At 48.4% G+C, this 14025-nt stretch overlaps 1 protein-coding gene across 5 annotated transcripts in view; it reads left to right on the top strand.

Moving 5' to 3' along the window:
* Window positions 1-14025, top strand: part of LOC106606286 (brain-specific angiogenesis inhibitor 1-associated protein 2) — a 217940-nt gene that overhangs the window by 24138 nt on the left and 179777 nt on the right. For 4 of the 5 annotated variants that reach the window (XM_014202428.2, XM_045719730.1, XM_014202429.2 and 1 more), the window contains exon 2: window positions 10352-10427. The exons of the other annotated variant lie outside the window; for it this stretch is intronic. In XM_014202428.2, coding sequence (XP_014057903.1) covers window positions 10352-10427 — 76 coding nt within the window. The remainder of the gene's footprint in view (window positions 1-10351; window positions 10428-14025) is intronic. 5 annotated transcript variants of the gene reach the window in all.

The following is a 14025-nucleotide window of genomic DNA, read 5'->3' on the forward strand; positions in this document are numbered from 1 at the left end:
GTGTGGTTCTATATAGCGAGGAAGATGCGTGGTCCCAATGACATCATCGGTGTGCATCGGAGTTTTAACCAATTATGAAGAGGCATTGCCTACTAACTGTCTACTAATTGGTTGCTCATGTCTTGGAAACACTCGTCTTCCTTTCTTTCTTACTACAAAACATAGAAATGCACAAATATTGGTGCTGAAGATGATATGAATCTGCAGGCCTCCAACTGGACTCCTGCCACAGGACAGTTTTAGTTGCTGCATCTCTCTCTCTCTCTCTCTCTCTCTCTCTTTACTCCTCTACCTCCTTCTCAGTGCTCACCAAGCCTGTCCACTCCAAACACTGAGCTGCTGCCTTTTTGGCTCTCTGCCTCCCTGCTCACCAAGCCAGGCCTGTCCACCCCTAATATCCAGGACATGGAGCAGCAGAAGTGTCTGACAGAATAATGTGGCCTGTCCACCCCAAACATCCAGAACATGGAAGTATCTGACTGAATAATGTGGCACAGGCAGGAGGAATAACAGAACAGTTACTAATACAGGGCTGTTACCATGTTACAGGCAGGAGGAATAACAGAACAGTTACTAATACAGGGCTGTTACCATGTCACAGGCAGGAGGAATAACAGAACAGTTACTAATACAGGGCCGTTACCATGTCACAGGCAGGAGGAATAACAGAACAGTTACTAATACAGGGCTGTTACCATGTTACAGGCAGGAGGAATAACAGAACAGTTACTAATACAGGGCTGTTACCATGTTACAGGCAGGAGGAATAACAGAACAGTTACTAATACAGGGCTGTTACCATGTCACAGGCAGGAGGAATAACAGAACAGTTACTAATACAGGGCTGTTACCATGTTACAGGCAGGAGGAATAACAGAACAGTTACTAATACAGGGCTGTTACCATGTCACAGGCAGGAGGAATAACAGAACAGTTACTAATACAGGGCTGTTACCATGTTACAGGCAGGAGGAATAACAGAACAGTTACTAATACAGGGCTGTTACCATGTTACAGGCAGGAGGAATAACAGAACAGTTACTAATATAGGCCCGGCTCCAGGCACAAGCGACATAAGTGGCCTATTTTTATTTTGAAGAACTCAGTCGAGGTCTCAACATCCTATCGAGAGTTAGAATAGTGGAATACACCAGGTGCAATTTCAAAATGTGGCCCTGACCTCCAGTGGCCCTGACCTCCAGGGGTCCTCCATTGATTGTTTGTCACTCACTCAGATATCATATTAACATGACAGAAGTTCTGGAAAAATGTGTAGAATTGTTGGAAATTAGCTTTAGAACTGTAAACATTTCTCTCTGCCCCGTGGAAAAATGTGTAGAATTGTTGGAAATTAGCTTTAAAACTGTAAACATTTCTCTCTGCCCCGTGGAAAAATGTGTAGAATTGCAGGAAATGAACTTTAAAACATGTTTTTCTTTCAGCTGTCAAAATGTTTTAATGTGAAGTGGTGGCCCCCCAACAAAATCTTACCAAGAGCCCCCTAAAGGCTAGTAGTCAAGAACTTCGAGCCAGAAAATGGTCAATGAAATACCTCTCTGTCCTCCCCCACTGCCGTGCCATCCTTTAGTAAGAACCAATAGACATCAAATCAAAGTTTATTTGTCACATGCGCGAATACAACAGCTGTAGTAGACCTTACAGTGAAATGCTTACTTACAGGCTCTAACCAATAGTGCAAAAAAAGATATTAGGTGAACAATAGGTAAGTAAAGAAATAAAACAACAGTAAAAAGACAGGCTATATACAGTAGCGAGGCTATAAAAGTAGTGAGGCTACATACAGACACCGGTTAGTCAGGCTGATTGAGGTAGTATGTACATGTAGATATGGTTTAAGTGACTATGCATATATGATGAACAGAGAGTAGCAGTAGCGTAAAATACGGGGTGGTGGGTGGCGGGACACAATGCAGATAACCTACTATGATATCACAGCCTTTATGAACAGAGGAACATTCCTCATAATCTAGGACTTTTGAGCATATAGAATGTGTTTTCTTTGTGCCAACAACATGAAGAACTGGACTCTATCCCTCCTCCACTGCCATCCTTTAGTAAAGACTGCAAGGCTTCAAATACAACCTTGAATCATTAAAAATACTTTATCTTCGCTTGATTGAGCTTGCCTGGATGCTGATCCTTAATGAACCAATAGAATAGAAAGTCCCAAAACCGCAAATCCTATCTGGCAGACTAGAGCAGACGCTCGTTAAGTATTTTTGAAGGATTTGGAAGTGTTTTGAATCGAGGTCTGCGGGCTGCTAGTTTCTATAGTTCTTTGCACTCGCACTCGCTCTCTCCGAGGTTACCCTTCAGTGTGGCTGTACATGAGAGCCCCTGGGAGTGTTGAATTCATTATAGCAGCTCAGAGGGCTCAAATTAAACGAGCCAATCAAAGGAAGTATGAGAGGGAAATGGAACAGGCCAGATAAAATGTTTCAGTGAGAAAGAGGAGGCTGGAGGGAGAACCAGGGAGGGAGGCCTTGTCTTTTCAGAGAACAATAAAGAAAGATGATTACACACAAACACACTCGCGCGCACACACACGTTTAAGTGCTGTAAGGGGGAATGAGGCTGGAGGGAGAAGCAGAGGTTTTTCATTTTCTTTGTAGAATAAAGGAGGATAAATGATTTCCACTCCCATCCCAGACAAAATAAATACCTCACAATGGAAAGGAACCAGACAAAATAAATACCTCCCAATGGAAAGGAACCAGACAAAATAAATACCTCCCAATGGAAAGGAAACAGACAAAATAAATACCTCCCAATGGAAAGGAACCAGACAAAATAAATACCTCCCAATGGAAAGGAAACAGACAAAATAAATACCTCCCAATGGAAAGGAACCAGACAAAATAAATACCTCCCAATGGAAAGGAAACAGACAAAATAAATACCTCCCAATGGAAAGGAACCAGACAAAATGAGGTCAGGATCTGAAAGAGAAATGACTCTTTGTACCTGTGGGATGTTCATCTAACTGTGATCAGTAGTTAATGACTCCATCCTCCTGTATTCACCCACTCTGTGATCAGTAGTAAATGATTCCATCCTCCTGTATTCACCCACTCTGTGATCAGTAGTTAATGACTCCATCCTCCTGTATTCACCCACTCTGTGATCAGTAGTAAATGATTCCATCCTCCTGTATTCACCCACTCTGTGATCAGTAGTTAATGACTCCATCCTCCTGTATTCACCCACTCTGAACACCTGTCTTCTCACACACATTAGCCCACAATCAAGGACACACACACACACACACACACACATACACACCCTCCTCCTCTATTTCACCATGACATGAAAATAAGTCATTCCAGTGTGTTGCCACCAGCTGATTGTGAGGTGATTTCCCCAGGTCATAATCACAACTGAAATGTTTAACGATGTACACCCCCCCTCCACCATCCACTTGACTGATTCACACGAACACACAGTGATCTGGTTCACAAGAAACACTCAAACCACTGATTTATTGTGTGTGTGTGTGTGTGTGTGTGTGTGTGTGTGTGTGTGTGTGTGTGTGTGTGTGTGTGTGTGTGTGTGTGTGTGTGTGTGTGTGTGTGTGTGTGTGTGTGTGTGTGTGTGTGATGAACAGACATCATACTGTGACTACAGCAGAACTGTTATGTCATCACAGAGGAATGTATGGGGACTGGAGAGGACATGGAGATAATGATAACCGTACAGCTAGTCTGTTAATCAGATCAGCCAGGAGAGGGAGGAGAGCCAGAGGTACCAACAAGTCTTTGTATGAAGGAGAACACCTACTGTAGCCTGATTTCCTTTACACTATTCTGGTGTTCTTCTTCCTCTCTGGCTTCCTGTCTTTACTGTAGTGGTGTGTGTGTTCTGTCTTCCTGTCTTTACTGTAGTGGTGTGTGTGTTCTCTGGCTTCCTGTCTTTACTGTAGTGGTGTGTGTGTTCTGTCTTCCTGTCTTTACTGTAGTGGTGTGTGTGTTCTCTGGCTTCCTGTCTTTACTGTAGTGGTGTGTGTGTTCTGTCTTCCTGTCTTTACTGTAGTGGTGTGTGTGTTCTCTGGCTTCCTGTCTTTACTGTAGTGGTGTGTGTGTTCTGTCTTCCTGTCTTTACTGTAGTGGTGTGTGTGTTCTCTGGCTTCCTGTCTTTACTGTAGTGGTGTGTGTGTTCTGTCTTCCTGTCTTTACTGTAGTGGTGTGTGTGTTCTCTGGCTTCCTGTCTTTACTGTAGTGGTGTGTGTGTTCTGTCTTCCTGTCTTTACTGTAGTGGTGTGTGTGTTCTGTCTTCCTGTCTTTACTGTAGTGGTGTGTGTGTTCTCTGGCTTCCTGTCTTTACTGTAGTGGTGTGTGTGTTCTGTCTTCCTGTCTTTACTGTAGTGGTGTGTGTGTTCTCTGGCTTCCTGTCTTTACTGTAGTGGTGTGTGTGTTCTGGCTTCCTGTCTTTACTGTAGTGGTGTGTGTGTTCTGTCTTCCTGTCTTTACTGTAGTGGTGTGTGTGTTCTGTCTTCCTGTCTTTACTGTAGTGGTGTGTGTGTTCTCTGGCTTCCTGTCTTTACTGTAGTGGTGTGTGTGTTCTGGCTTCCTGTCTTTACTGTAGTGGTGTGTGTGTTCTCTGGCTTCCTGTCTTTACTGTAGTGGTGTGTGTGTTCTGGCTTCCTGTCTTTACTGTAGTGGTGTGTGTGTTCTCTGGCTTCCTGTCTTTACTGTAGTGGTGTGTGTGTTCTCTGGCTTCCTGTCTTTACTGTAGTGGTGTGTGTGTTCTCTGGCGAGACGGGTGGTGGGGAGAGGGAGGGAGATGGGGGGGGGTAGACGGGATGGTGGGGGAGACGGGGAGAGGGATGGTGGGGGAGACGGATGGTGGGGATGGTGGGTAACGGAGACGGGATGGTGGGGGAGACGGGGTGGTAGGGGAGACAGGACGGTGGGTTGGGGAGACGGGATGGGGGGGTGGGCGAGACGGGATGGTAGGGGAGACAGGATGGTGGGTGGGGGAGACGGGGGGGGGGGGGGGTAGGGGAGACGGGATGATGGGTGGGGGAGACGGGATGGTGGGGGGTGGGGGAGACGGGGTGAAGGGGAGACAGGATGAAGGGTGGGGGAGACGGGGTGGTAGGGGAGACAGGATGGTGGGTGGGGGGGGGGGGATGGTGGGGGAGACGGGATGGTGGGTGGGGGAAACAGGGGGTTAGGGGAGACTATGCCTTCTCTCTAGGAGGGTGGGTCTTCTCCACCCCCTTTGTGTCCCACAGCTGTGCCTTATCTCTGGGAGCATGTGTGTGTCTCTGTGGGAGCCAGCGTGCAATACTGCTGCTCTGCTGTACTGTAGTGGACTCTGCTGTGCTGTACTGTAGTGGACTCTGCTGTGCTGTACTGTAGTGGACCCTGCTGTGCTGGACTGTAGTGGACTCTGCTGTGCTGGACTGTAGTGGACTCTGCTGTGCTGGACTGTAGTGGACTCTGCTGTGCTGGACTGTAGTGGACTCTGCTGTGCTGGACTGTAGTGGACTCTGCTGTGCTGGACTGTAGTGGACTATGCTGTGCTGGACTGTAGTGGACTCTGCTGTGCTGGACTGTAGTGGACTATGCTGTGCTGGACTGTAGTGGACTCTGCTGTGCTGGACTGTAGTGGACTCTGCTGTGCTGGACTGTAGTGGACTCTGCTGTGCTGGACTGTAGTGGACTCTGCTGTGCTGGACTGTAGTGGACTCTGCTTTATGTAATCATCCTACCAGTCAACAACACTCTACCACTGTTTACAAAGCTGTGTGTGTGTCAGATCCCCTGTCAATGCCTTACATAAGAACCGAGACCGAAAGAGGACCGAGACCGAAAGAGGACCGAGACCGAAAGAGGACCGAGACCGAAAGAGAAAAGGGGGAGAGAGAGAACCGAGACCGAAAGAGAAAAGGGGGAGAGAGGAATCAACATGAGCAGGTCCCCTGTGGGGAGTGTTGTGGTTTATCTTCCTCAGAGGGAACTGTGTGTATCACTACATGTGTGTGTCAGTCATTTGGAGGGACAGGAGTATGTTGTTTTACATGTCAGTTGTGATTGTGAGGTGATTTCCCCAGGTCATAATCAGCTGGTGGCAATGTACTGGAATCACTTATTTTCATGTCATTGTAAACTCAGCAAAAAAAGAACCGTCCTCTCACTGTCAACTGCGTTTATTTCCAGCAAACTTAACATGTGTAAATATTTGTATGAACATAAGATTCAACAACTGAGACATAAACTGAACAAGTTCCACAGACATGTGACTAACAGAAATGGAATGATGTGTCCCTGAACAAAGGGGGGGTCAAAATCAAAGTAACAGTCAGTATCTGGTGGGGCCACCAGTTGCATTAAGTACTGCAGTGCATCTCCTCTTCATGGACTGCACCAGATTTCCCAGTTCTTGCTGTGAGATGTTACCCCACACTTCCACCAAGGCACCTGCAAGTTCCCGGACATTTCTGAGGGAATGGCCCTAGCCCTCACCCTCCGATCCAACAGGTCCCAGACGTGCTCAATGGGATTGAGATCCGAGCTCTTCGCTGGCCATGGCAGAACACTGACATTCCTGTCTTGCATGAAATCACGCACAGAACGAGCAGTATGGCTGGTGGCATTGTCATGCTGGAGGGTCATGTCAGGATGAGCCTGCAGGAAGGCTACCACATGAGGGAGGAGGATGTCTTCCCTGTAACGCACAGTGTTGAGATTGCCTGCAATGACAACGAGCTCAGTCCGATGATGCTGTGACACACAACCCCAGACCATGACGGACCCTCCACCTCCAAGTCGATCCCGCTCCAGAGTACAGGCCTCGGTGTAACACTCATTCCTTCGACGATAAACGCGAATCCGACCATCACCCCTGGTGAGACAAAACTGCGACTCGTCAGTGAAGAGCCCTTTTTACCAGTCCTGTCTGGTCCAGCGACGATGGGTTTGTTCTCATAGGCGACGTTGTTGCTGGTGAGGACCTGCCTTACAACAGGTCTACAAGCCCTCAGTCCAGCCTCTCTCAGCCTATTGCGGACAGTCTGAGCACTGATGGAGGGATTGTGTGTTCCTGATGTAACTCGGACAGTTGTTGTTGCCATCCTGTACCTGTCCTGCAGGTGTGATGTTTGGATGTATCGATCCTGTGCAGGTGTTGTTACACGTGGTCTGCCACTGCGAGGACGATCAGCTGTCCGTCCTGTCTCCCTGTAGCGCTGTCTTAGGCGTCTCATAGTACGGACATTGCTATTTATTGCCCTGGCCACATCTGCAGTCCTCATGCCTCCTTGCAGCCTGCCTAAGGCACGTTCACACAGATGAGCAGGGACCCTGGGCATCTTTCTTTTGGTGTCTTTCTTTCAGTTCCTGCCAATATCAAGCAACTTCGCACAGCCATTGAAGAGGAGTGGGACAAAATTCCACAGGCCACAATCAACTCTATGCAAAGGATGTAGTGATTTCCTTTTATACAGTGAGGGAAAAAAGTATTTGATCCCCTGCTGATTTTGTATGTTTGCCCACTGACAAAGAAAGGATCAGTCTATAATTTTAATGGTAGGTTTATTTGAACAGTGAGAGACCGAATAACAACAAGAAAGTCCAGAAAAACGCATGTCAAAAATGTTATAAATTGATTTTCATTTTAACGAGGGAAATAAGTATTTGACCCCCTCTCTATCAGAAAGATTTCTGGCTCCCAGGTGTCTTTTATACAGGTAACGAGCTGAGATTAGGAGCACACTCTTAAAGGGAGTGCTCCTAATCTCAGTTTGTTACCTGTATAAAAGACACCTGTCCACAGAAGCACTCAATCAATAAGATTCCAAACTCTCCACCATGGCTAAGACCAAAGAGCTCTCCAAGGATGTCAGGGACAAGATTGTAGACCTACACAAGGCTGGAATGGGCTACAAGACCATCGCCAAGCAGCTTGATGAGAAGGTGACAACAGTTGGTGCGATTATCCGCAAATGGAAGAAACACAAAAGAACTGTCAATCTCCCTCGGCCTGGGGCTCCATGCAAGATCTCACCTCGTGGAGTTGCAATGATCATGAGAACGGTGAGGAATCAGCCCAGAACTACATGGGAGGATCTTGTCAATGATCTCAAGGCAGCTGGGACCATAGTCACCAAGAAAACAATTGGCAACACACTACACCGTGAAGGACTGAAATCCTGCAGCGCCCGCAAGGTCCCCCTGCTCAAGAAAGCACATATACATGCCCGTCTGAAGTTTGCCAATGAACATCTGAATGATTCAGAGGACAACTGGGTGAAAGTGTTGTGGTCAGATGAGACCAAAATTGAGCTTTTTTGGCATCAACTCAACCCGCCGTGTTTGGAGGAGGAGGAATGCTGCCTATGACCCCAAGAACACCATCCCCACCGTCAAACATGGAGGTGGAAATATTATACTTTGGAGGTGTTTTTCTGCTAAGTGGACAGGACAACTTCACTGCATCAAAGGGAGTGGGTGAGAACCTCCTTCCCTCAGCCAGGGCATTGAAAATGGGTCGTGGATGGGTATTCCAGCATGACAATGACCCAAAACACACGGCCAAGGCAACAAAGGAGTGGCTCAAGAAGAAGCGCATTAAGGTCCTGGAGTGGCCGAGCCAGTCTCCAGACCTTAATCCCATAGATCCTTTACCTTACTGTAACATCTAGATGTCTCTGTCTACCTGTGAGGAGGATCCTTTACCTTACTGTAACATCTAGATGTCGCTGTCTACCTGTGAGGAGGATCCTTTACCTTACTGTAACATCTAGATGTCTCTGTCTACCTGTGAGGAGGATCCTTTACCTTACTGTAACATCTAGATGTCTCTGTCTACCTGAGACAATTATCATTCCCTGCTTACATGGAAAATATCTAAGCCTGCCTCTAGCTCTCCTTTGCATTGAATACATCAACCTTCATCTACCTGTGAAGATGGCTGTTTGCCGTACTGTTAGATCTAGTGCTCTCAGGCAGGGCTGTGTTTCAGTAGCAGCAGTAGTTATCTTCCTATCTCATCTACTTCATGTGTTCTGTAAAAGCACTTTGTGAAAAAGGGCATTATAAAATCGGTTAGATTGATACTCACTCTGACGCTCTGTCTCTGTGTGTGTGTGCGTGTGCGCACCTGTCTGCATGCGTGAGTGTCTGTTTGCTGCATATGCTGATAACGCTGAGCCACCACTCCTGGCCCTGTGCACTGTTTTGCTCCGTCCCGCTAAGTCTCTCTCCTCCAGTCCGTTCCCCTCAGGGCCAGACCCAGTTTTACTGAACGTTCAGGAAGTTTGTCAGAACCAGGAAGGTGACCTCTGGTGTCAGCCAATCAGTGCCCAGGGAACTGGTGTCAGCCAATCAGTGTCCAGGGAGGGAGTTAGTGGACCTGAAGAGCGACTGCACTGACCTTGGTTTAACAGGCTACACAGTGATGTAGGGAATCACAAATGACTTTCCAAACTGTAGTGGTTTACACATTATGGTGTGCAGATACTGAAGGATTTTTCACCCTAGAACACATTGTTACCATTGCAGGGTATTATAATTGGATAACTACAGCAGAGTAAGGTACAGTACTATGGACCTGCCAGCAGTATGGACAGGGACTGAGGAAGCAGGGGGACTGCTTGGAGTAGCTGCCTTTACACACCTGTCAGACTGGGACTAGACTAATTGGAAGAAACCCTGGAGGGAGGAAGAGGAAGGAGGAGGTGTGGATGGGAGATGTCAAGCCTGTTCCGTGTTTATAGTGATGGTTGCATTGTCATTGTAGAGAGAAGACTGGGCATGTTATTCTGTATATATAGTGTACGTTGTTATTCCTTATCCACACCTCTGTTTCCATCACAGGAGGTTGGTGGCATCTTAATTGGGGAGGATGGGCTTGTTGTAATGGCTGGAGTTGAGTGAGTGGAATGGTATTCCATTTGTTTGATGCCACCCCATTTACTCCATTCCAACTGTCCTCCTCTCTGCAGCCTCCACTGTGCTTTCCATGTAATACTATGCAGAAAGACCACAGCATTATTTCAGTCCTCTGCAGTCTCTCTCATTCCACCTACATAATCAATGGCACCCCTCCCTCCCTATTCCTCTCCTCCCCTGCTACAGTCATTGATAACAGAACATGTTGAAAAGCACTGTAGGTGGACTATTGATTCAACATGGTTATTCTAGAAATTGAGAAGTGCTGTGTCCCTACGATTATTTATTATGTGTGTGGGCAAGCGCACGCGTGTGTAGGCAAGCAAGTGGGCAAGTGTGTGTGCGTGTGTATTTATGGCCACTCTAGTAGTATGTCAGTTCTACTGCTATTGTCTGTTTCTCCTCTAACAAACTCCCCTCCCTTCTCTCTCTTTCAGTCCATCATGGAACAGTTCAACCCCTGCTTGCGGAACTTCGTTGCCATGGGGAAGAGCTATGAGAAGGCCCTATCCAGTGAGTGTTCTATTCTTCCTCTCCTCTAATCTGTTTCTGTGGCCTGTTATTCTCCTCTGTTTGTCGTCTGTTCTTCACCTCGCTCTCTCTTTCTCCTGCTGTCACTCTCTCCTCTCCTCTCCAGGTCTAGGCAGCCAGTCACCAGCCTCCTACTCTCTCCTCTCCTCCCTCTCCTCTCTTCTCTCCTCTCCAGGTCTAGGCAGCCAGTCACCAGCCTCCTACTCTCTCCTCTCCTCCCACTCCTCTCCCTCTCCTCTCCAGGTCTAGGCAGCCAGTCACCAGCCTCCTACTCTCTCCTCTCCTCCCACTCCTCTCCCTCTCCTCTCCAGGTCTAGGCAGCCAGTCACCAGCCTCCTACTCGCTCCCTCTCCTCTCACTCCTCTCTCTTCTCCTCTCCTCTCCTCTCCTCTCCAGGTCTAGGCAGCCAGTCACCAGCCTCCTACTCTCTCCTCTCCTCCCTCTCCTCTCTTCTCTCCTCTTCAGGTCTAGGCAGCCAGTCACCAGCCTCCTACTCTCTCCTCTCCTCCCACTCCTCTCCCTCTCCTCTCCAGGTCTAGGCAGCCAGTCACCAGCCTCCTACTCTCTCCTCTCCTCCCACTCCTCTCTCCTCTCCTCTCCAGGTCTAGGCAGCCAGTCACCAGCCTCCTACTCTCTCCTCTCCTCCCACTCCTCTCTCCTCTCCTCTCCAGGTCTAGGCAGCCAGTCACCAGCCTCCTACTCTCTCCTCTCCTCCCACTCCTCTCTCCTCTCCTCTCCAGGTCTAGGCAGCCAGTCACCAGCCTCCTGCTCTCTCCTCTCCTCCCTCTCCTCTCCCTCTCCTCTCCAGGTCTAGGCAGCCAGTCACCAGCCTCCTGCTCCCAGTCTCCTTTGTGCCGTCTCATTTAAAGAAAGATTATATTTGTCATCCTGACACCGTAGCAGTCACACAGCCAGTCTTATCATCTGGTCTGCAGCCCCTGGCACAGCCTCAGGAGGGAGGGTGTTTCCCAAATGGTATCCTATTCCCTACATAGTGCACTACTTTAGACCAGAGGGAATAGGGTGTTGTTTGGGACTCAGACAGAGAGGTGTGTTTCAGAGCAGAGCAGCAGTAAAATCAACGGCTGGGTCCTAATCAGAGCAGCAGTACAATCGACAGCTGGGTCCTAATCAGAGCAGAGATGGAGCACTGTGTACCTCTGGTGGAGTGATGGACAGTTCACTATAAAAGATCTGATACACAATGGAAGTGTGTGTGTGTGTGTGTGTGTGTGTGTGTGCACTCCTTGGTTTTACTAAAGAGGTGAAGGAGTTTTGGAGAGCAGACGAGTACAGATGGCCTTACCACACATTTTTTACATTTACATTTTAGTCATTTAGCAGACGCTCTTATCCAGAGCGACTTACAGTAGTGAATGCATACATTTCATACAATTTCATACATTTTTTTTTTGCTGGCCCCCCGTGGGAATCGAACCCACAACCCTGGCGTTGCAAACACCATGCTCTACCAACTGAGCTACAGGGAAGGCTACAGAGGACAGAATGTAGTTAGGTTCAACTTGCTCAGATATCTCTCACTTTGTACTGTAGGTCAGGTCTGTCAACACCCCAATACACACCACTGACACAAGAACACATTACCTGACAGAAGAGTCTATCACTGTCTCCTCAACACTGGATATATCCAGATAACTTGGTGAGATAATAATCCATGAAGGAGTCTGCCCCCTGCAGTGGGAGAATAATCCATGACGGAGTCTGCCCTCTGCAGTGGGAGAATAATCCATGAAGGAGTCTGCCCTCTGCAGTGGGTTAATAATCCACGAAGGAGTCTGCCCTCTGCAGTGAGATAATAATCCATGAAGGAGTCTGCCCTCTGCAGTGGGAGAATAATCCATGAAGGAGTCTGCCCTCTGCAGTGGGAGAATAATCCATGAAGGAGTCTGCCCTCTGCAGTGGGTTAATAATCCATGAAGGAGTCTGCCCTCTGCAGTGGGAGAATAATCCATGAAGGAGTCTGCCCTCTGCAGTGGGTTAATAATCCATGAAGGAGTCTGCCCTCTGCAGTGGGTTGGTGGGTCAGGGGGATGTAGCTCCTCTGACTGGCTGGTCTCTGACCCCTCACCCCAGGCCAGTTTATCTGTTCCTGGTAGGCTGGACAGGTCTAACAGGGAGACCTGGAGGATTGGCCCATGCCAGTTTATCTGTTCCTGGCAGGCTGGACAGGTCTAACAGGGAGACCTAGACGATTGGCCCAGGCCAGTTAGGCCATTAAGAGGCGAGTGAAGAGGAGGGGGCGTGGGTGGACACATGCTGTAAATCCATATGGTTGTGTTCGTCAGTAGTAAGTAACAAAGCTTTAGTCTGAGCCTCAACGGCCCATAGGGCAGGAGTCTGTCTTGTTTTTGTAATGTGAGGTAGCTTGATGTACAAGTTCACCCCCTGGAAAGGACTCTTCTGTTGGCTGGGGATATAGGAGTCCATTTGGAATTCTGCATGTCAAGGGAGTTGTGTCCTAACCCTGAGGTAGATGGTGTCCTCTCTATGCTAAGGTAGCTAGGAAGTGGTGGATCACTACCCTGTCTGACCCTTCTCTCCCCCACCCGCTGTCTGCTGCCCAGTCATAGACCCTAATCCTCTGGTCTGTCCCTCTTCATTACGGTGGTCCTGTCTGTCCCTCTTCATTACGGTGGTCCTGTCTGTCCCTCTTCATTACGGTGGTCCTGTCTGTCCCTCTTCATTACGGTGGTCCTGTCTGTCCCTCTTCATTACGGTGGTCCTGTCTGTTCCTCTTCATTACGGTGGTCCTGTCTGTCCCTCTTCATTACGTTGGTCCTGTCTGTCCCTCTTCATTACGGTGGTCCTGTCTGTCCCTCTTCATTACGGTGGTCCTGTCTGTCCCTCTTCATTACGGTGGTCCTGTCTGTCCCTCTTCATTACGGTGGTCCTGTCTGTCCCTCTTCATTACGGTGGTCCTGTCTGTCCCTCTTCATTACGGTGGTCCTGTCTGTCCCTCTTCATTACGGTGGTCCTGTCTGTCCCTCTTCATTATGTTGGTCCTGTCTGTCCCTCTTCATTACGGTGGTCCTGTCTGTCCCTCTTCATTACGGTGGTCCTGTCTGTCCCTCTTCATTACGGTGGTCCTGTCTGTCCCTCTTCATTACGGTGGTCCTGTCTGTCCCTCTTCATTACGGTGGTCCTGTCTGTCCCTCTTCATTACGGTGGTCCTGTCTGTCCCTCTTCATTACGTTGGTCCTGTCTGTCCCTCTTCATTACGTTGGTCCTGTCTGTCCCTCTTCATTACGTTGGTCCTGTCTGTCCCTCTTCATTACGGTGGTCCTGTCTGTCCCTCTTCATTACGGTGGTCCTGTCTGTCCCTCTTCATTACGGTGGTCCTGTCTGTCCCTCTTCATTACGGTGGTCCTGTCTGTCCCTCTTCATTATGTTGGTCCTGTCTGTCCCTCTTCATTATGTTGGTCCTGTCTGTCCCTCTTCATTATGTTGGTCCTGTCTGTCCCTCTTCATTATGTTGGTCCTGTCTGTCCCTCTTCATTATGTTGGTCCTGTCTGTCCCTCTTCATTACGGTGGTCCTGTCTGTCCCTCTTCATTACGTTG

Source organism: Salmo salar, chromosome ssa06, assembly GCF_905237065.1.
Source record: "Salmo salar chromosome ssa06, Ssal_v3.1, whole genome shotgun sequence".
Classification (NCBI taxonomy): Eukaryota; Metazoa; Chordata; class Actinopteri; order Salmoniformes; family Salmonidae; genus Salmo; species Salmo salar.